Source organism: Dama dama, chromosome 14 (assembly GCF_033118175.1).
Source record: "Dama dama isolate Ldn47 chromosome 14, ASM3311817v1, whole genome shotgun sequence".
In the NCBI taxonomy this organism is placed as follows: domain Eukaryota; kingdom Metazoa; phylum Chordata; class Mammalia; order Artiodactyla; family Cervidae; genus Dama; species Dama dama.
Window position 1 is genome coordinate 35,493,127 of NC_083694.1, and position 23,196 is coordinate 35,516,322.

At 45.5% G+C, this 23,196-nt stretch overlaps 1 protein-coding gene across 3 annotated transcripts in view; it reads left to right on the forward strand.

The window, feature by feature from the left end:
• The first annotated feature begins 1,907 nt into the window (after positions 1-1,907).
• PRRX1 (paired related homeobox 1) overlaps positions 1,908-23,196 on the forward strand; it is an 82,731-nt gene continuing 61,442 nt past the window's right edge. Inside the window, exon 1 of one of the 3 annotated variants that reach the window (XM_061160298.1) lies at positions 1,908-3,240. In XM_061160298.1, the coding sequence (XP_061016281.1) occupies positions 3,000-3,240 (241 nt within the window). In that variant the 5' untranslated portion in view covers positions 1,908-2,999. The remainder of the gene's footprint in view (positions 3,241-23,196) is intronic. The other 2 variants (XM_061160300.1, XM_061160299.1) reach the window with 2 other exon arrangements.

Below are 23,196 nucleotides of genomic sequence, written 5' to 3' on the forward strand. Positions count from 1 at the left end.
GGACGGGGGAGGAGGGAAAGGCTAGGGCCTGCTCCAATTCTGGGAAGATTCGAGGAGGCTGACTCGGCTGCAGGGACAAACCCAGCGGCTCCTCGCAGTGCGTGGAAAGAAGGGAGAAACAGCCCCTCGGCCCTTTCACCCAAGCGCGTGCAGCCGGACACTGGGTGGAAAGCTCTCTATGAGATTAAGTCGCGTCCGTTCCAGCCGGTGGCACGGACACACGTGGCGCTCGGCTTCGGCGCGCGCAAGCAGCGGTGTTGGAAATCTTCGCGCAAGGCACCCGCCTCCAACGCTCCCACTCCTGCGGGCCCACCCGGGAGCTCGTCCGTCTCCCACCAGCCTCCCGCTAGCCCTGCCGCGCAGCTCGCCCCGGTCCAGACGCGGACAGATGTTTAGACTTGGAGCCGCGACCACTGGGGAGACGGAGCGACGGGCTCGGCGCTGGCGGGGCTCTGGGGCTCCCGGTCGGGGGTGCGAGCTGGCGGGTGCGGGGGAGAGGGCGGAGGGGGTAGGGGGGCGAAGGGATGGAAAGAGGAGGGGGGAGTGGGTGGACTAATGATGAAAAAGTCTTCTCCATCCCGGCTCCTTAATTAAATGCATGGAAAGAACCGAGGCGAGCACATCTGGTTTCAATCTGCAGCCCTTTGATGGCATCAAATGTTCTTTTCCTAGATCAGGGCTGGAAGTTCTGGGCTAACTATGGCCGTTTGGAGCCCAGAAACCATTTACACACACCCGGACCCTTCTTTCTCTCCAGTCCAGCCTCTGGGCTATAGCAGAAAAAGTTTAGTTATCAAGCGAGTGGGGGAATATGTGTGTGTGTGTGTTTAAAGAACATAAGACGCCACAAATAAGCACTTAATATTTTACTTACTCGTCATATAGTAACTCATTTCTAATGAGACTATTAAAGCTGTTACTAAATTCCAACAGGTCATGAAAAAATCGCTCAGCACCTCTCTGTCCTCTGTCAAGTTAGGGCTCAGCAGTCGGACGACAAAGCCTTATCCGTAGATTTAGATGCGGGCTCGTCCACCCCTCTCAGTCCTTCCTCCCCTGCCCCCACCCCGCGCCAGCCGGACTGGACCCCGAGCCTCCGCCCGCAGCTGGTTCTAGGAGTGCCCAACTTCCTCCGCATCTGGGCAGCGCGACCCTCTCGGCTTAGCGTCGTAGCCTGGGGAAGCGACCTTGGCCGCACCAAAGAGGTTACGAAACTGGCCAGGGTTGGGGGAAGGGGAGCAATTATGACAAACTCCTAGAGTCCTTTCTTCCGGTTAAATAAATATGTAAATTTCCTACTGCCTGGCCCTGGGATTCCTAGCCGCGCGGTGAGACTCGAATCGATTCAGCGCCTTCTAGATCTGCCCCAACCTGCCTCTAGTCCACGGAAGAAGCGTGGAAGAGCCTTCCATTATGATCGCTCTTGTCATTTTGTCACATTATTTAATAGACTGTCTCTGCAGAACCGAATGTAGCCTTGATCTCCTTGCCCTCTCCCTTGCTCTTAGGCGCTCCTTCCACCCCCACCACCCCCAAATTGTTAGAACAGCAGGAAATGTTATTTAAAAAAAAAAAAAAAAGGCAGAGAGAGAAGAAAATTTGATTGAGACAGTTGTGGATTTTTTCCAACAAATTTCCCCGCAGCTGTTATCAAAACATGCAAATGAGATTTTCCAACAGGATCTTAAATCTGGAGGAGTTAATGCCGAAGCAAAATAATCAGCCCGTTTGAAGTGACTGTGGGTTTCAGTTTGTCTTTTCTCCCCGTGATACTATTGCAGGGGAATGATAATTAGACCTTTACTTTAAAAATCCAAAGGGGCTCTCTTCCTTTCTTTTCCCTCCCTCTTCTCCCCCTCCTCCCTCTCTCCCTCTCTCGCTCCCTCCCTCTCTCTTTCTCTCTTGCTCAGAAGTTGGCAAAGGGGGTTTTCTTAATCAGACTGTTTTCTGGTCCGAGGGAAAGGAGGAAGAAGGAGATTGTGATGGAGAAAGGGGGTCTGTAAACCGTCAGGCACCGCACAAAGGCTTTGCCACGTAATTACAGGCTCCTATTAAGTCGAGATCTGCCCTCCCAGGGGTCTCCAATTTTCTTGTATTCCCTACAAAGCCTCCTCTGCATGCCAGTTTGTGCCTTTTGAAGTGCCAGAGAGCTTCTTGATCCAACTGAGAAGGAAAAGGGAGCTCAGCGAGAAGAGGGGGAGAGAGCGAAGGGAACGGGGGAAACCCACCACCACCCTCCTTCGGACTCTTGGAGCCCCCCGCTTTTTTTTCCCCCTCCTTACGAAAAGTAAAGTGAGACTCCTGCTCTCCAATACATCTGCAAGACATCACCCTCTCCTCCTGAAACTTTAGTCACTCCTGAGAATCCACAGGAGTGCAGAGAGGGGGAACACGTTTTCTTGAAGATGTTTTAAAGCTGGAACAAGCCTTCTTCTGTTGGTGCTTGAACTCTTGCCTGGGAATAACTTTTTTAACCTAAAAAAAAAAAAAAAAACCCACTTTGATTCTTCTCTCCCACCCCTTCTTCTCTCTTCTTCTGTTTGCCTAACTCCCCCGCCCTGCTGGCCTCTCCTTTCCTCTCTCCCCCTTATTATTATTTTTAGTGCGTGCGTGTGGACGCTTTTGGAGAGCTGGAAGGGATTTTTTTTTTTTTTTTTTCTCTCTCTCTCTCCTGACTTGAACATAGGGTGACTTTTCATTTTATTTTTTTGGTGTGGATTATCTCTTTGGATCGCGCCGGACTTGGCCTCAGGAAAGCAACCGAGGCTTTCGAAAGCTGCTGGTGCAGAACTCTCTGCTCTTACAGAAGGGGGTCCCCCGCCCTCTTTCCACTTTTTTTTTGTTGTTGTTCTTCCCCTCCTTCTCTCTCTCTCTCTCCCTCTCTCTCTCCACTCCCCCCCTCTCTCTGCCCCACTCGGCTCCTCTCCCCCCTCGCGCCCACAGCGTTTGGTGTTGATTCGAGCGGGAAAGGGGGGTGGGTGGGATCGGAGGGGAAGACCATGACCTCCAGCTACGGGCACGTTCTGGAGCGGCAACCGGCGCTGGGCGGCCGCTTGGACAGCCCGGGCAACCTCGACACCCTGCAGGCAAAAAAGAACTTCTCCGTCAGTCACCTGCTAGACCTGGAGGAAGCGGGGGACATGGTGGCGGCGCAGGCGGACGAGAGCGTGGGCGAGGCGGGCCGGAGCCTACTGGAGTCGCCGGGACTCACCAGCGGCAGCGACACCCCGCAACAGGACAGTGAGTGAGGGGGCGCGTGCCCGCGGGCTGGGTGTGTGTGTGTATCCCGGATCGGGGGCGGGGGCGTCCGGGCTGGGCGGCTGGAGCTCGCCGGGGGCCGGAGGGAGAAAGTCAGGAACGAGGAGAGGTTGGTGGCCGTGGCCACAGGAAGGGCCGATCACAGACGCAGAGAAGAGGAGGGCTCCGCGGAGGAACGAGCCCGGGCGGACGCCTGAGGGAGGCTCCGCGGCCCCGGCTGGGGTCAGGGACACCGCCCGCCGCCGACTCTCGCAGAAGCCGGCAACGCTGCCTCTCCGTCCCGGATGAGCGCGGCTGGCGGCTCTTCCCGCCTGCCGGCCGAAAGGGCTGGGCAGGAAAAGGGTCCCAGATCGGTGCAAACTCGGGGAGCCCGCCCTGTTTGAGAAGACATCGGGTTAAGGATGCTGAGTCGGGTCCGGAGGGCTTCTCCTGGGTGGCGAAAGCGGGTCGGAGGGCGGAAGGGACCGGAGAGGCGGAGGGCACCGCGTAAAGCAAGCTAGACCCGCGCTGCTTCGGCGGCGCAGCGCGCGCGGGCTCCGAAGGCCGGAGGTGCCAGAGGGGCGGCCCTGGAGCGCCCGGCTCCAACGCCGGATCCGCTCTCTGTCCAGGAATGTAGCCGACACCTGCCTAAGGGTTTAAGACCCCCGGTAGAATGAAAGGCCTGAATGACACGGGAAAATTCAGACGAAGCAAAGGGAGGGTCCTTCAGGGGTGAAACCCGAGCCGCTGCCCCGCGTGGTCCCACATAGGAGAGATGCGCGGCGGAGGCCCGGGCTCCAATGCCAAGCCCGGTGTTACATTGGAAGAACTCTCCCTAATAGCCCTAAGATTTCCAGAAAAGTCCATGTAGAGTCTCCTTCTGGCACTCTCCTTGATTGCTATCGCGTCTCCAAGGAACTCTTGTTACTAGCTATGCTTTATAAAACGTGACTTCAGGTATATCCATACGTCCTGGAGGAGTCTATAACAGACCTGTCAACTGGCTGATCCCAGGTGAAATGGGGTTGGATATTTCCTCCTCAAGGTTGCAAGAGTCTGAACTTGGCTGGAAGTTTTTGAATGAGGCTAATCCCTTTCCATGCCATTATCTGCTGACTGCTCTTTCCTCTTGGAACTCAGAGGCTGTGGAACCAGGGAACCCACTGGCAATCTATGATTTTCAAATAACAGTGCCAAGGTCAGACTCTTGGAAAACAACATAGCAAAGCAAAGGAGATTTAGAAACAGCTGGAAGCAAGTCCTGTGCAAAGTGGTGGGAGAGCAGTGCTGAAACAGGCCGCAGGGACAGCCCATCCCTACCGCAGGCTGCCTGCCCGTCGCCCTGCATCACTGGTCCAGGCCTGGGCTTCCCTCAAAGTATTTTAGCCAGAAGCAAACTAGGGCCCATCCACCCTACTATGGGCATGGGCAGAGGGTGATGGGGGATCCGACCTGGCCAGACACTAGGGAAAAACTAAGGAATGAAGACCCAGTGTCCCCAAGTCCTGGATAACAGCTAGGTGCAGAGGTGTCCTTGTTGAGGTTATTGGCGCCTTCTGGGGAGCTGTTTGCTGGCGGCACAGGCAGGGAGTGAGTTAACAGATGGTGTAGGCACTTGTAGTTCAAGAAAATGCATTGTGAAATAATATTTAAACAGTTTACTAGGGAATATTTTACCAACTGAGCTATCAGGGAAGCAAAGAGTAGGGAGAATAGTATTCTGAATTTTCATGTGCCTATCACTCAGCTCCACGGCGAATTATTAATCACCCAGCATTTACCATTATTCAGAGAAGGCTGGAGTCACAACAGAAATCAAGGTCATGAAGAAACTGCAGCATAGAAAATCAGGGTACATTGAGGGAGACCAGCCAGGGTTGCTTTGCCCCAAGAGCAAGCAGAGGGCTGTGTAAAGCAGGCCCAGGGTAGGTGGCCAGAGCAAGCCCAGGGTCCACACAGGCCAGAGCTGGAGGGATGACGGTCGTTCCTGTCTTTTGACTTTATGTGGGTGCAAAGAGAGGGGAGTTTGGGTTCACAGTGGCCTCCTAGTGGGTACCCAGCAGGGCTGGGTTGAGGAGACCAGCTGGGAAGCACCCCTAACCTGAGGTGAGGCTGCAGGCTGGCGTGGGGAGGACTCAGGGATGGCTTCTAGACCCAGGCCTGAGGCTGCGCTGAGCACGTGGCGACTGTGGGGCGCTAGTTCGCTAGGGGACAGGCAAAGGGCAGCAGGAGGAGCTGGGGACGGTCTGTCCTGAGGGGAAGGGATGAGACCTGTGGGAACCTGCCCGCTTGATACTTGAGTACATCACAGAGTTTCTAGGAGTAAGGAGCGACCCTGAAAAGGAAACTGAGATTCTGGGGTAAAGCATGCTCGAAGAAGAGTGTAGACAAACAGTTCCAGCAGGAGGCCACAGAATGCAGTTCGAGGTGATGGGGATATGGACACCTGGGGCTGAGGAAGTAGCCAAAATAACACACACACCCAACCCCCGCCCCTCCACACACACACACACACACATGACAGGCCTTGCTTTCTGGAGATGACCAGGGCCCATCCTTCTAACAAATGGGTAGTTGCTTTTAGAAGCTGTGTTTCCTCAACCTCCTTCCCCATCTCTGGGGTGAGAATAAGAGGGTCTGGTAAGTTGAATGGTACCAAGTGTTCAGGAGGACCTTTGTCCTTAGTTTTGGGCCCCAACCAGGAGATGCCAAGGAAGCTGTCACAGCTACCCAGAAGTCAGGACTGGAGCGCTACTGGGCCTTCAGTTTGCCATGGACAGTGAGGCTCAGACTGTGAATCAGAGAAGAGAAGAGTCTCCAGGCAGAGGGCAAGAGCTAGGCTACCAGCTGCAAGGGACAGAGGATGGCACCAAGAGTCAGGCTCTTTTTGCAGCGTGCTGGGTGTCTACTCAAGTGAGAAACCATAATCTCCTTTGGAGAGATGGGGAACATCTTTTCTTCTCAGAGCTATGTAGAAACACATCCTCCCTAAAGTTTCTATTCAACTCAAATAAGTAAAACAGACTCTATTTACACTTGCAATGTTAGATTATTAATTTTGCAGATTTTCCAATTACAAACTGGACCCATCTTAGCAAAGAGGAGCCAAGCACTGTCCAAAGTGAAGGTTTCCCACTGACCTCCTGCAGGCCACACCACTAGTCTGCTTCCCCCCTTTTTATTCATTCCACTTTCCTCTCTGTTGACGGATTTCTTTCTCCTTTTACTGATATTCCCAACCTAGTAAATTTCTCAAACTTAAGGGTTCAAACACTTTCAGTGATTAAAGAAACGGTTCTTTAACACCGTTAGAAATCCAGTGGCTAATGGGGGAGTGTGGCGTGTGAAGGGTGGGTCGGCGGCACAACAGGAGAGGTCAGGGAAAGGAAAGAGGAACAGGGCATAAAAATAGGCAGACCTACCCCTAGGAGGACGGTGCATCCCGCTGTCATTTCTTAATCTGAACTTCTGCAAACTCTTAAAAAAGCTCCTGCCTTCCACGTTCCCAACCTCTAAATTAGTGAAACCAGATTGTCCTAATAAGACCTTTTGTTGGAAACACATGTAGTCATAAAAAGGTAGACGGAAAGTCAATTAGACACGCGCGCGCACACGCACGCATTCACAAGGCGGTGCTAAGTGTGCCCCGGGAGCAGCTGGGCCCCGGGGCCGCTGTGCGAGGCAAATACAGAACAGCGGCGCGGGGAAATCGATTTGTCACAAAGGGAGAGGTGTAAACGCGGCGCGAAGGAATCACCCGCCCAACCCGCCTGCCGCACTCCCGGGGGCCCGTCTCTGCCGGCTCTTCAAGGCCAGGGAAACGCCCTGGAGAGCACCGGGCGCTTTGCTGTTGGAATTCACTTCGGAACATCGGTCCCCTCTGGAGTCTGTATTTGCAACACCTATGGCACCAGATATTTGCGGCAACACCCCGGGGACCTGGAGCCGGTGCCGCCACTCTGAATTTGGGCCTCAATGATCTCGATTCAAGGGGGAGTCAACGAAATACACCGTTTTAAGCGTAGCCTAGAAACATTTTTTTTCTCTTTAGAGGAGGCAGTGAAATCCAGGATCGAGGGAGGTCGCAAAGTCCCCAGGGTCGAATGTCAAGTCCAGAAAAGATGTGGTGAATCTTGTTTATCTTACATGCAGGGGCGAAGGGCTGAATGGCCTCAATATTTCGAAGAAACTGACAGTCTAGTGACTTCCTCCCGCTTTGGAGCGAAGGGCGCCTGGAGTTTGAAGCGTCGGGGAGGTGGGCCTCTAAAATCCGAGGCCCCGGCTGCCAACTCCCCGAGGCTCCAGATCCCCCAATTTTAGAAGTCAGTGAGTCATTGGCTCTATCGTACATTTCACCGAGGAGGCACTGGCGAGACTCCGGAGCGCCTTTCTCTCACCTTGGGCGTCGCGCAACCCTGCTTTTTTGTTTGGCGACCTTAACCTTCTCCCGGCAAGCTCAGTTCAGAACCAGGGGAGTTCGGTGGGCAGCAACAGGTCACCCGGGTCCCTGCAGTTCCTTCGTCTTCCCAGGGGCGTCATTTTAGATTTTACGGCACGTGTAAATAAATCATCTCCAAATCAACAAGAGTCACCCTCCCTCCCGCCCCTTGCGAAAAAAAACCTCAGCAATTTCAGAGCCAAAATTATGTTCCTACTTCACCGGCTCAGATCCCCTCAGATACGAATTTTGAACGTTGCTCTGGCCAGTAGCCACCTCCGGGAACATTACATTTTTTCACTTTTAAGTAACATCTATAGATATTCAACGATGAGGATCTCTAGACCAATTTGATTTTTCCTTTAAAAGATGTGTTTCTTTTACAGTTCCTCTCCCCTATCTTGTTTACCTGCTCCCTCTCTTGGGGACGGCAAACCGTCTAAGCAGACCTCTAGCTCCCGGAGAACCCCAGTCCTTTGCCCGAGCCAGGGCCTCGGGTACAAGGAAGTTGCAAATGTGTGCGCGCCTGTGCGTGCGAACCTCGTGTGTCTACGGTTCCCGGCGGTGCGCACTTTCAATGACTCTTAGAATATGTATTTATTTTTTACCCTTTAGTAGAGATGGGTCAGTAAAAGCCATAAGAAGTACAATTTTTAGGAATGGGGGAGTGGATTTGTAGAAAAGGAGATAAGGCTTGCATTGTGCTCATATTTTTCTTTGCAGAGGGTGGAAGAGCTTTGCGGGGCGGGGTGTGGGGGGGCGGGTGGTAAAAATCCTTCCGAGGAACAAAAACTGAGGTTCAGCATCCTCCATACAAGCGATTTGTAAATTCAACCAACAGGATCCTCGGAGCATTCCTCCGAGCTAGGGATCCCGACATATACAGGACAAATTTCGGTAAAAGTCCAATTCCCAGTTGCCACTTGGTGTCCAAACATTTACAGAACTACCTGTGATTGCGCACGATTGTAATCTGATTGGACGGGTTTTTTTTTTTTTTTTTTTCCTTTCTAATTGGGGTTTTAATTTAAGATGGGGCGAGCGCCAGTCCCATAGGTTTGGTACCCCCTAACTTTTCAAAAATTCAAAGAAGATGCACATGTCAACAGCATTATTATTTATACACAAGATTTTGGATTCTTGTAAAATCAAATAGTTTGATGAGCAGGTTAAAAACACTCAGTTAAAAACCAACCATCTCAAACAGTAAATAATAGTATCAACAAGCCACCACGACTTCCTTTTCTCTGAATGCTGTTTGTTATAAAATCAATAAATGCGGAGACACAATGCTGAGATGTCTGGGGGACAGTCATCGGTGTTTAGGGCTCAGAGGGTTTGATTTTCATGTACGAAAATTTTTGAGCAAGGAGTCTCCACCGGGTCTGAATATTACGGAGATTCTTGGCGTGGCCATTTGTCTAATTTAGTGAGGCAGCCTGAAGGAAGCAGTCGTACAGAGAATTATGGGCTATCAATTTTAGGTTTAAGACCAAAAGAAAGAAAAAAAAATTACTGCATTTCACTTGTCCTGGAACCACTTTTCTTGATGAAAAAATATTTGGGAAGCCGATTATAGGGGCAATAGCCCACTTTAGGGGAGGGGAAGGGGAACAAAGGCACACGTGGTGGTGGGTTAGGGAAATTTTATGAAAGAAAATAAAGAAAACATGTCAGAACAAATCAATCACAAACACAAGTGACTTCTCAGACGAGTCTGAGGACAAGCAGAATCAAGGATTCCGCTGTTCCCCGAAGCTCTCAAATGCAGAAATTTATGTAGGTCTGAGTTGGGACCAGAATGCTGTCTTTGGGTCCTTGGGAAACTGGATGGCGCAGTCGCTTTGCTGCACCACCGTAATGAGGGAGCTCTAATTCTTAAGAACTTTGGACCTCCTTTTTGTCCTTACTGGTTTCCCCCAGACTCAGCTCCAAAGGAGAAATACGTTTGAAAAAATGTGTATTAATTTGAATCCCCAGGACCTGAGTTATGAGAAAAGACAGGGACAGATTCTCTGGTTCCTATTTTGTCTACTTTCATGGAGTTATTTGCAAGTGATTAGAAATGTTCTTAACAGGCGTATAAGACACTGCAATGAAACTTTGATGCGGGAATGGCGATCGCACTGGCCAGAACTTCAGACTCTGACTCTCTGCCGGGTGGGTTGCAGGAGATGCGGCGGAAGAAGCAAACAGTGAGGGAAAATTAATTCAGTAAATCAGCGAAGATAAATAGAGCCATAGTATTTTAGATTTTAAAGTTCTCCATCTCTGCCGGCCGGGACAAAGATGCAATCCCCCGCCGCACCCCACCTCACCCCCTGGCCATCTAATTCCAAGGGCGCTGGGGCGCAGCTCTCAGCGAGATCGGACTCTCGAGCCTTCCTAGAAGCTCCTTCCCTTGCTTTCTCTCGCCGAAAGGGGGCGCATTCCTGCCAGGTCCGGGCTGGAACTGAACCCCCGCCTTGAAAAACTCTTGGGTGCCAGCAGGAGAGAGAGACATAGTGGAAGACCTCTCTACACAAGTAGCAAGAGATGGGAGATAGTCGTGTGCGGGCACTCCAGGGACTGCTTAACTGTATGCTCCACATGCGTTTTAACGGAAACACGGAGCTAGCTGGTAGGCGTTGTGCCTTCCACTTCTTTGCAATGAAAATGGTGAGGAGTCCAGGGTTAGCAGGAAGAGGCTGGAGGAGAGTGGGACTAGATGACCCTGGGTAAGTGGGTGATTGGACTGATGCCTGGGCCCTATGGGGAAGGAGAAGGTTTGTCCCTGTGGAGGTGGGTGAGACTTTTCTGTAGATGAACTCCAAGTATTTAAAGAAAGAGGGACAGATTTGAGATAGGGAGCTAGCTGTATCAGTGAGACACTGCAAAATGGCCACAGAAACCCTCATAGTACCTGGGTCCTTAGATAGGGCAGAGCTTTGGCCACCTTAGAGTTCCCTTTCCTCTCAAAGAAGAACAGTAGCTGCCTCCACTGTCTTGTGTGTGCATGCAACTTGGGCATTTCCAACCCCTGAATCTGACTCCTGGCCTCCACTGATCCTTCCTTCGGGGGCAAGAGTTTCAAGAGACTTACAGGAAAGATGAGGATACACTTTTAGCAAGTCTTGGGATTCTTCTACTTCTTCCTTGGTTTATTTCTCACTCATTGACCTTGGAGGGTCAATAGGACAAGTCAATGCTGGGAAAAACAAAGTGGCAGAATGAATATTTTGTCTTCTTAGCATCCATAGTGGTTAATACATACTTTCCAAGATAATCTTGAGCTTGGGTATTCACTAGAAACAGAAGCATGAGGCCAGAACTGGAAGGGAAATTGCTTTCCCACAAACGTTTGTCTGAGAGTAAGAACATTCACCTCATTCACTTAGTTTCTCACCATCAGCCATGTCATTATGTTTTAAAGGACCGCATAGGGCTGGAAGGTGGTATAGTTACAAATAAGCATAAAAACAGATGGGTGCTCTTCCAGTGTTCTGAATACATGTGGGGAGGCCAAATCTTTTCAAAGACAATTGAGATATACAACTTAAAGGCCAAGGGGCCCAACTCAATAAAAATTTAAGCCAGAACATGCTAAGTTCAATCAGCTTGACTGTGGGCAAAGTGAAGGGCCTAGCCAACACTTTGGATATATACAGAGAATCACGTTTTCTCGTTTCCATTGTACTTATCCACGCAAAGTAATGCTGGTCTTTAAAGGGTTTAGTAGACTTGGCTTGGGCCTGGTGAGTGTCCTGCCTTCCTGAGCTTATCCACCATCCTTTTCTTTGAATTCATTCCCTGTACCCCAACTGGCTATGCACAACCTGTGTGCTGCAGAGAAAATTGGTGCCTAGAGGCCACATGCTAAGTCACTTCAGTCGTGTCCGACTCTTCTTGACTCCATGGGTTGTAGCCCACCAGGCTTCTCTGTCCATGGAATTCTCCAGGCAAGAATACTGGAGTGGGTTGCCATGCCCTTCTCCAGGGGGTCTTTCCAACCCAGGGATCCAGAGGCCTCTTAAATCTAGAATCCTTAGAAAAGGTGAGGACTTTTGATCAATAATGTACCAGGCATTTTCTCGTATTTATCCTCTCTAACAATTCATTTTATAATGGCCTAGTTAGAGACTTCACTGGGATTGAGGTTTGGGGAACTGGTTACTAGTCTGTTTCTTTTACAAGTAGCTCATAAATATGTGAAGTTGAGCATTCCAATGGAAATAGGCATTGAATCTAAATCTTTATAACTGGGCACTGGCGCACATCACCATTAATCCAGACTGGGAAGTGACACTAAATAATTATGTACATCGTGACTTTTCTTTCAATTTTCTACCTGTGCTGCTTCCCTAAATACTGGATTATAGCAGTCATATACCACTGGGACAGGTGACAAACTCTCGCCTGTGCTCAGTAAATGTTTATTAAGTGATAGAATGAGCTCCCCAAGTTTAGAGGATCCCCTTCCCAACCTAGTGTAAGTACTAGGGCCCCTCCCCTCTTCTTCCCACTCTAAACCCTTTAAAGGCTTTAGAGATCTCCTCTGTGTTGCATGCTTAGTTGCTCAGTCGTGTCTGACTCTCTGCAACCCCATGGACTGTAGCCCGCCAGGCTCCTCTGTTCATGGCATTTTCCAGACAAGAATACTGGAGTGGGTTGCCATTTCCTTTTCCAGAGATCTCCTCTAGGCTCACCATTTTAGTAACCATCTATATACAAATGACTCCCAGGCTATATCTTCAAGGCCCCCTTTGGAGCTGCAGATCTGTGTATGTAGCTACCTAGACATTTCCATTTGAACAGCACAAAATGCTTCAACCTCAAAGCAGCCAAAACATGGCACCAGTGAGCTCCTTTTCCCAATCTTATCCTCTCATAGCTTTTTCTATTTTCCTGTATCAAAACATGTGGTTGCGATACTCAGAAACTTCGGACTCATCCTAACTCCTTCCTTCAAGCCTCTGTTCAATCCTACTGTAAATGCTGACAAATTTCTCTTCTCAAGTCATTTGAATTCATCTCCTTTAAAAATCTCTAAGATATCTCACTTGCTTTCTAAGCCAGCTTCCTAACTTATTGGGTCTCCCTGCATCCATGCTTGTCCTCCTCCATGTAGATGATGACAGAGAGTGGATATAATAGATTGTCAAAGAATATTGGCTGAATGAATGAGTGAATGTTAGTGCATTTTTTACAAACATATATATATTTTAAAAAATCATGGCTCTCCACTTCTTTAGAATTCACTGTTGCTTTTCGTTCTTTTCTAACTCAAGACCAAATTTTTGTCCTGTTCTTTTTTAAAAATCACTCTTTACAATTTATATTTTTTTCTCTGCCCCAGCAATCTGCTCATTCACACACACACATGCAGATTTGAACCATTCCTCTACTTTTCCCTAGTATGCTAGTTAGACTAGTACATGTGCTCTAGTCTCTTTTCTGATTCTTTGACTTCTGGTCTGATATGTCCCGGCTCTGTGCCTCTTTTGTCCAAACCCACCAATGCTACCTTTCAAGGTTCTGCTCCCATGATCTACTTGCAACACCTTTGACTGCCTCTTTCAGACCAAGCAAATCCCTTTTTTCAGTGCTTACTGTAGAAATAATCAGTTCCTGTACAAATAAAGCTTAATTCTTTTCTAAATATTTTATAATTGTTAATTTACTTTGAGAAGTTTCTTAAGATTACAGACTTTTTTTTAGGAGGGGAAAAGATTTATTCCACAGTTGCAGTATGCAAATAAATCAAATAGATAATTGGGGGGTGCAATAGATAATTGCTTCCACTCAATTGGAAGCATTGAGTGGTTCTTCTGTTTATGAAATCTTTAGTGCAAGTAATTTTTAAAATATGAGTAATACCCGAGTGCAATACAGGCTCATTTTAGAAAATGTATTATCTTACATTAAAAAGTTTTAGCGGGAAAGTCAAGTCACTTATATTTCACCACCCTGAGGTAGACACAGGTAACAGTTAAATAGTAAAAGTATTTCTTTTATCTTTTGCATAAAGCTTGTGTTAACATTCTTGATGGCCAATTAAAAAAAAAAATTAAATGATTGTGTTTCTCCCAAATTAAGAAAACACACACACACTGAACCCACTTGCTCTCACCGGAAAAGTTAAACAAACACACAAACAACAAACAAAAGCTCTCCAAAGATGATGAGAGCTGTGACATCACAGTTATTTCCCAGCATTCTCAAGTTCCAGTGGGTACATTTCCAGCAGTAAAGACCTTCTGAGTAAACAGTTTCTTTTTCTTTTCTGCTTGTTCTAGCTGGGAACCTTCCCTAGACATGAGCACATGTCTCCTTTAGAAATTGGAAAAGCCTGCATAATACCTAAAGGACATTCCGAGACCACAGTTGGAGAGCTACTGCTCAAAAAAATTCGTTTTTTATATGATTTAGTGAGGAAAAGTGCCACAAAGCAAATTGCAGAGAAAATATCTTAAGGGACTGAAAATTTTCTATTATTGTAGATCCCTGGATCTTAACTTTCTTTTATTAAACGTTTTGAGACTCATACATATTTTTGTAGAAAAAGGAGGAAAAGGATATTTTTCTGTACCCTGAAGAATGATGATCAAGTTGGATAATGACCTATTCCAGCACACAGTAGTGTGTTTTGACAGAGAAAGAAGCACTTAACAAAATCAAAGATAATGCATTCATCCAGATATGAAAGTCGGCAGTCCCCCAGCCCTTACTTAAAGTGATAATTGCAGAGAAAATATAAATTGTTATTATGAAGTCTCTGTAAAAATCATTCCCAGGCAAGTTTATGTTGAAACATTTGCCTGATGAGTGCAAATATTTTCTTTAGGGTAAGTATTAGCAAGTGATATAACATCATATGGAACAAAATTTTAAAATTATTAGATAGAGCTAAATAATTCACCTTCTTCCTTCTCATGAGAAAGGGGGAACAGGGAGAGTAATCATCATTTTTGAGGACTAAAAGCCACACTTGCCCAATAAAAGTTTCTGCAGTTTCCCACATTGCCTAGTTCTAAAGGAGGGAAAAAGGGGAACCACCCAGAGCGCTTTGCCTACAACCAGATGTGCCGTTCAGCAGCTCTAATCCTCAAGTTCGAGGGAAGACCACAGGATGAATCCTCCACACATTTAAGAAATAAAACGTAATTTGGTTCATTAATCATGAAACTGAAATCTGCAGTCTCGCTACACATATTTCAAAGGCTGAATCTCCTCTGACAAGAGAAAGAGAAAATAATATCACTGCACGTTTGACTGTTAGGAGTCTGTTCTCAGCTTCCCTCGGGGAAGAAGAGATTTTTCTGCATGTGATCATTTTTTACTCAAAATATATGAAGTGTTATTTAAATTTATAACTTTTTCCCCTTTACCCTAACATTCTCCTTTCTCAGAGTGGTAAGAATATCTGTTGTCTGCACTGTTTTGGATTTTTTTTTTTTTCGGTTTGAAGATTCAAAGCTACCTTAAACAGGCAGGAAATTCCAGCTGTGTTCGGGTAGGCCTTAAAAGTACAATTATTTAAACTGCAGTAATATACTCAGACTGCTGGTTTACTTAATTCTTACCCTTTATTACTTGTATAAATTGATGACCTACTTTGTCTTAAAGGATTAATAACATTAATAAGAAGGATAAAGTGAGATAAAATATGAAACTACTTCACAGACTCTTAGAACATATGCCAGTGCTATTATGTTTTATAAAGGCAATTCTAAGAAGTGAGTTGGGATCTCATAATTCTTTTTATTTTACAGATAAGGAAACTGTGGCTTGGAGAATTTTAGGGAACTACTGTTGAATGCCTTGAATCTTTCTCTCCTGATTCCGTTTTAATTTTTTTGTTCATTGTGTCCCACCACCTTTGACGTCAGCCAGATTCTTTTAGATACATTATTGTCTAGGGAAACAACACTGAGTTAGGAGGGGGACGCCAGCATGCCAGTTCATGGCACACAGCTGTGCTGCACAAATCTCTTTTAATTCTTCTGACTCTCATTCTTTGTTATAAACTGGGCATATAACTTCCACCATAAACTGTGCCTATCTTCCTCATGGGAATGTAGCAGGCCAAAAAGATTATTGCATTTGTAAAAATATTTGAGAAATAAAGGGCTCAATTTATGTACATTAGTATATGATAAGGAATACTAATGGAGGCTTTTCTAAATTAACTTATCAAATAAAGATCGAAAGTAAGAATGCATTTCAATACATTTAAACTCTGTTCTCAGAAGCAAGAATATTTAATTTAGGTTTAGGGACACTAGGATATTCAGAGCATTTTACTTTGTTTCTAGATAAATCCATGTTAAATGATGCTTCCATTATTTAATTACTGGTTGACTTTAAACAACTCTCTGGGTCTTGGTTTTCTCATCGAAAGAATTGGCACGTTAGTATCTATCACTCGGGTTTATTGTTTGGAGTGATGAGATGATGTAAACAAAGACCCCAGTGCCTCACTCCCCTTCTCCCTGCATGCTTGCCTTTTCCCTGTTCTGCACTTCAATTGCATCTCTGAGAAGTTCAAGCTCAGTTATGTGTTCAGTGTGGTTTCCCAATCCATGATGGAGGCCATTTAATGTCACTAAAGTTAGGACTATTCCCATCCTCCAAGTCACAGTCTTGCATCATATCCCTCACTGAATGACTAGGGAACATCCATTTTTGATCCACAGTTAGGAGCTTATGCCTTACAATTTTTAGTGACACTCCTAAGACCACACTGTAAGTTCCTGCAGTGCCAGGGGTCTGGCTCACACATTCCTGACTAAGGTTATTTCTTTCAGGTCAACCTCTCCTTCTTTAGCATGAAACAATATTGCACATCTTTTTAAAGTTCAAGATGGCATCAACCTCTCATATTGCCATGTGCTTCATCCATCACTGCAGACTTTTATTGTGACTGAAGAAGACAAATACCCACCCCCAATGTAGACATTGAATTTAATTACGACATATGCTTAGGATACCAGGTGTCAAGACTTCTTATCCAGACCTGACACAGCCAGTAAGTTTCCAAGAGGCCAATCATGTTACAGTTTCTCTGTGGTATAATATCTGTAACGCAGCTAACTGTCTTACCTCTCCTCTGAGGTTTCTGTGGGGTTTACTTAATTTTTTTGTACATGAATAATATCATGTTAACTGTGATTATACATAAAGTTGCCATTCTTTTTGCCAACTTAGACTTCCTAACCAGTTGAGTAAGATAAACATTCTGTTCTCAGTTTGATATGTGACCTGCTTTCATATGTATGGCTTTGAAATCTGATAAACTTGGAAGGCATACAGACTGCATTTCTATATCATGAAGCATCCAAGACTCTTTTTTTTTTTTTCCAAGCGGTTAACGATTAACTCCCCCTGGCATTCTTCCATAGCAGAACAGCATGGCTAATGCTTGTGGTGCATGAAAAGAAAATGGGTCACTGTGGGTGAGACACTTTGATGACGGTTTATTGCAAGACTTGTGAGCTAGATGTCTAGAGAAGCAGGGTGCCATATACCTTCTGCACATGATAGATGAGGGATCATCTTCTAAACATACTCAGTAGTTATTAGTCAGAGATTAGGAGCATAGCTGTATCGGGATTATTGGTTCTGACATATGGAAAAGCGTTTGTGTGTTTGCTAAAAATGCTTTGTGCACTTTACAGTATTATGTAGACTCTAATTGGGGATGTAGATAAGTGGCTTACTCTTTCCTTTAGGGAGCATGTAGTCCTCATCTAGGAAAATTGTCCTTTGGTCCTTGTAGTTTCCTTTCTTTCTCCTGTATATGTCTCTCCCACGAGCAGTTCATTTTTAACGATTTGGAGGAAAAGGGTGAAGAGAAATAAACAGATAATCTGATTCTGTCCCTAATGTGTTTGCAATCTAATCCTGTATGTCTTTTTAAAAAATTTATTTGATTGATTAATTTATTTTTGGTTGTGCTGGATCTTCATTGCTATACTGCTTTTTCTCTACTTGTGAGTGGCGGCTACTCTCTCAGTTGTGGTGTGTGGGCTTCTCTTGTTGCGGAGCACAGGCTCTAGGGTGCGTGGGCGTCAGTGGTTGTGACACACGGGCTCAGCAGTTGTGGCTCCCGGGCTCCAGAGCACAGGCACACGGCTTAGTGATGTGTGATGTGATGCACGGTCTTAGTCGTTCCATGGCATGTGGGATCTTCCCAGATCAGGGATCGAACCCGTGTCTCCTGCATTGGGAGGCGGATTCTTCACCACTGAGCCACCAGGGAAGTCCTAATCCTGTATATCTTGAAGTGTGTTGCCCAACTCACCCATGTGCATCGAAAGAAAATGTCTTAAAATGCAGATTCCAAGACCATCCACACCCAGTGAATCAGAATCTCACAAACATTTGCATCTTAAATATCCTGGATGGTTTTTATACATCACAAAGTTTGAAAACACTTACGTACACCACTTTCTCTCATAGTAATTGGTATCAAATGATGTGTTTCTTTGTGGCATCCACTGGGTAATGTGTGTTCCATCGTTATTTAACTCTCCCTAAGTGTCAATCTTACCTTTTTAACCAGGTGTAATATAGTTTTGAATACACAGCAGAGAGGCAGATATTTTATAACTTCAGAGTACTTAATACAGTGTTTTTCATCTTGTAGATGGCTTAATAAAAAGCAGTTATTTAAAAAAATAAATGCATGAACAAAGTGGGAGATAAAAAAAAACACATAAAGCACTCACTAGGTGCCTGGCATTGTTTTAAATGCTTCACATAAAACAAAGAAAAACAGTTTGAGGCAATTATTGGGAGTTGTAAAAATCCCAACTGTGATGAATTTTCAGTGATTGTTATCTCAGCTCTTCTGGGAGAAAAGCATGTGTCATAGAAGGGGCAGTCTATCACGCAGATACTAATATTTGCAATTACACTTTAGTTTTAAGTAAGTTTTCAGATGAAAGTATTGCACATTTAGAAAGTTATAATTCTGTATTTAATATCTCATTGTCTTACAAAGTTCTTTCCTTTCTGATGGTGGATAAAGCACAGTTTTTCTAATATTATGCAATTTTGTGTACTTCTACACGGTGTGAGGAAGCTGAAGTTTAATTTACCCTTTTTTCAGACATTGTGAGAAGGTTGTATTTTGAAATCTCAACACTACTTTTCCAAGTTTGCCATACTTAGAGACAAATTTATTCCATTAGTGGGCACATACATTAGCTTGGCACATACTAAAGTTACATCTCAAATGTCTCCTTTTAAGGTGTGCGCCAGGGTTTTTGCCCTAAATGGACTTTTCTGTTAAATGTCAGGCTTTGCTTTTTTTCTAATGAAGTATATGTAAGTCATAGATTGCTGTCCAAAGAGTGTGTGGGGAGATGTGGGTAGCCTCTTAAATGACAGATCATTCGGTTAAAAAGGAGTTGCATTTGGAAAAGCAGGGTTAGTGTGATTTTTAGAAAGCTCAGAGGAAGAGAACAAGAAAGGAGGGCCTTTGCAGCCATGAGAGGGGCAAAAAGCAAGGGGAAAGGCTTTCCTGGAGTCATAGCTGCAGCAAGACTACCACTGAGTTAAAGGCCTCGAAGCCCATCTGGGATCCTTTGGTGACATAAACCTTGCTCTCGCGGTTTATGACATCACTGGAACCCCCTGAGTGGAATTACAACTCCATAATTCACAGTTAGCTGTTGTTTATTTTATATTTAATCATTTGTGGAGCATACTGGCAGGATACTCAGGGGAACTATGTGGTTATGCTCCTGCAAATCTTGTTGTTGCATAATTAAGTACGTCAGAAGTAATTCACCAGTGTCATAACATCCCATATTTCAGGTCTTGCAGATGCTGGCCTTGCTTGTGATTGTCCTGAAAATTATCTTTGCTGACTCACCTTATCAATGAGTTTTTCTCTGAGCCGAACAGTTACCAAAGACAGCTGGGCTTCCTGGTTTAAATGGTTTTCTGAGTAGCAAGCATAATGCTTCCATAGAAAAAAATAATCCCCTAAGTGATAATCAGTTTCTATAATGTATCTGTAAAATGTGCTTCCATTCCTATTAACCCCAAAGAATGTAAAACGTATCAATGAGATAACAAAGAAGGTTCTTGGATTAGTAAAGTGAATTTAGATTAGTCTCTCTATTTCTTTGTGTTTGGCCCTGTGGATCAGAGATGATACCACTTTAATGTCTTTGAATTTTTCAATGGAGAAAGGGAGATAAAGGAAAGAAATTTAGATTCGTTGAGCACTCATCATGAGCAGGTACTGTGCTGGGTGATTTATACTACTTATGCTGTTTTATTTTTCACATAATATTAAGTTGTAGATGTTATCATGCCCAATTTACAGCTAGGGTTTTGAGACTCAGAGAGCACTGAGGAACTTGCCTGAAGCCTGATAAAACCAGAACCTGCCTTGACCCCTCTGGTACCCTGTATTCCATCATCCTATCATTTATCCTCCAGTGGCTGGAAAAGTGGAAGAAGATGGTTGAGTTGAATATGACACAGAATGTGGCTCTTCTGTGACATTTAGTGGTACATGGTACTCCTGTAACTGTGGTACTGGGCTGTGTATTGGGATTACAGTTAAAAAAAGAAAATAGTCCTTTAGAAAATTGCATTCTCACAAAGAAAACCTCTCATGACACTGGATACTTCAATGACAATTAAGCAGCAATGTTCTTAGCCACTCAGGCATGTCCGATTCTTTTGACCCCATGAACTATGGGGCTCCTCTGTCCATGGGATTGTCCAGGAAAGAATACTGGAGTGGGTTGCCATTTCCTCCTCCAGGGGACCTTCCCAACCCAGAGATTGAACCCATGTCTCCTGCATCTCCTGAATTGGCAGGCAGATTCTTTACCACTAGCTTCCCTGGTGGCTCAGATGGGAAAGAATTCGCCTGAGATCCCCTGGAGAAGGGAATGGCTACCCACTCCAGTATTTTTGCCTGGATAATGCCATGGACAGAGGAGTCTGATGGGCTACAGTCCACAGGGTCACAAAGAGTTGGATACGATTGAGTGACTAACACTTTCACGTTGGCTGCTATGGAAATGATTTTTATTTTTTGTAGTGAAGAATAGGGTTTTATTTAAAAGAATCAGTCTGATTTGGTTATTTGGAATTGGAGATTCATTTTTCCAGATGCAGTGTTATAAGTAGTGATTAGGGTCCCAGGACTAAGACTCCACTAGGGACTTCTTATTGACTCAGTCGGTAAAGAATCTACCTGCAATGCAGGAGACCTGGGTTCGATCTCTGGATCAGGAAGATCCCCTAGAGAAGGAAATAGCAACCCACTCTAGTATTTTTGCCCTGGAAATCCCATGGACAGAGGAACCTGGCAAGGGCCAGTCCATAGGGTTGCAAGAGTCAAACATGACTTAGCAACTAAACCCCCACCAGGTACCAGGAAGCCTCCCTCAGACTAGTAAATGTGTGATATAGATGAAGAACAGTGACAACGGAGGCATCCAGAGAGTTGTGTCCTGGATGAGTGTCTTAGTGGCTCAATCGTGAGGAGGACAGGGGTGTCTTTCCCTTTCTACTAGTATAAGTGCTGGGAAGATTTAGAGCTGGATGGATTTAATCTCTGGGCAGCCATCTTCAACTCCTGCCTCCCGAACAGCCGTGTCTGAGTCCATCCCCCCTCTCTAAGCGCTCTCATGCCATGTATGGCATGGTCACATTGCCCAGTTTCTTTAAGAATGCCACTGAGATTTCAGTGCCTCAATCGTTCTGCTTACCCCTCTTCTCTCTTAGTTCCAGCAAGAATGGTAAACACATAGAACCAGTAGTTTATTTATTTATTTATTTTTTAGAACCAGTAGTTTAATGGGAAATAATATACTGAATTGCCATTATATACGCAAGTACTCAATAAATCCAGGGCTGCCCAAGGCTCCGTCTTCTGAGATTTTCTAATGAAACAAATTGGGAGACCTAGGTTGACGTCTGTCATGATTGTGGAAGACTCCCATTCCATCGCCTTTCTCGTTCTGTCACTCATTTCCTCATGTTTGACAACTATGTGTTGAGTACTTGCTTGTGTACCAGTCACTATTCTAGGCATGGGAGATACAGCAGTCGAACTGTCACAGAGATGAATTGTTTCTTCTCAGAAACCTTACATTCTCTTGGGAAATAAAGGCAATAGACATGTAAATAATGAACAATTAGATAAATGATTCAACTGCACATGATGGTAAGTCCTAGAAAGGAAATGAACAGGATTATATGAGCAAGAATATAAATGAAATAAATGAGCTTACCATGATGAGCGTAAAGAGCCTCTCAGGCAGTGAGTGTGAACAGCAAGTGCAAAGGCCCTGTGGCAGGGACAAACTTGATAGGTCTAAGGGACAGAAGAAAGGTCAGTGTGACTGGAAGATAGCAAGTGACGGGGTGTTTGGCAGATGAGATCATACACATAGGGAAGGGACTGGTAATAGTGACCTTGTAGGTCAGGGTGAGAAGCTGATAGCAATGGGAAGCCAGTGGAGGGATTTAAGCTATGGAGTTTTAAAATCTGATTGATGTTATTTAAAAGAACAATATGATTGCTATACGGAAAATAGATATCAGAGGAGAAAGGAGAAGCAATTAGGAGGTTATTGCAACGGGCCACGTTGCGGGGTGGGGGATGGCATTATGAACCAGCGTTATGAATCAGCCATATGAATACAAAGCTGAACGTAGGTGTAGGTGGCAGGCACCAGACTGTGCTTACTCTAGGGGCTCCAGAGGCAGCTAGGAGCCTGCTGGCTTAGTAGATAAGAGAGGCGTCGCCGGGAGCACTGACCCCAGGTTCTTACTGTTCTTAGCCTCATCTTTTCCGTATTTCCTTACCCAGGTTTTCTCTCAAACTTGCAAGCCTTTTCTCAGCAGGCTCTCTGGAGTCAGTTGACAAAGAAGGGGGAGTGGTTGGGTGCAGCGGGGTGTGAAATGAGGGCAATTTTTTCCTTGAGTTTGTGATTTGAAAAGTTTGAGTCTGTAATTCAGGTACTGCCTGTAATTTTCCCAGAAAGGAAGGGTTCTGTTTTAAGTTATACAAAAGTGGCCTCTTTATAATTTAGCAAAACATCAGAAAGCAGTTTTGCTAAGGACCACAGTGCAGATGCGTGGTAACTGAAATGCCTTGAGACATTAGTTGTATTTCCTAGGTTGGAGTACCCCTCTCCCCTCCACTTTTAGTGCATGTGCATGAATACACCAAAGGTCAGAAGTCAGTGAGGTCTTTTCTCCAAACACTGAAATAGTACGCAGAGTTCAGATGAGCTGCAATCAGAACATTTAGCTACCACCGATCATTCAGCTAATAAGTATTTGTTGTGTTTAGCACCATGTCAAGCACTTTGGAGAATACTAAAGATACATATGATATGGGCTTTGGTCAATAAAGCCACTCATCTAATTGGTGAGATGAATCTAATACTGGCTTTCGCATAGCTCACTTTTGGTGTAATTTTAATACATCCAATCTTGAGATCACCAATCCTCTATACCTGTTCCTCCTCTTTTCCCATCACTCAAGGATACCGCAGGCT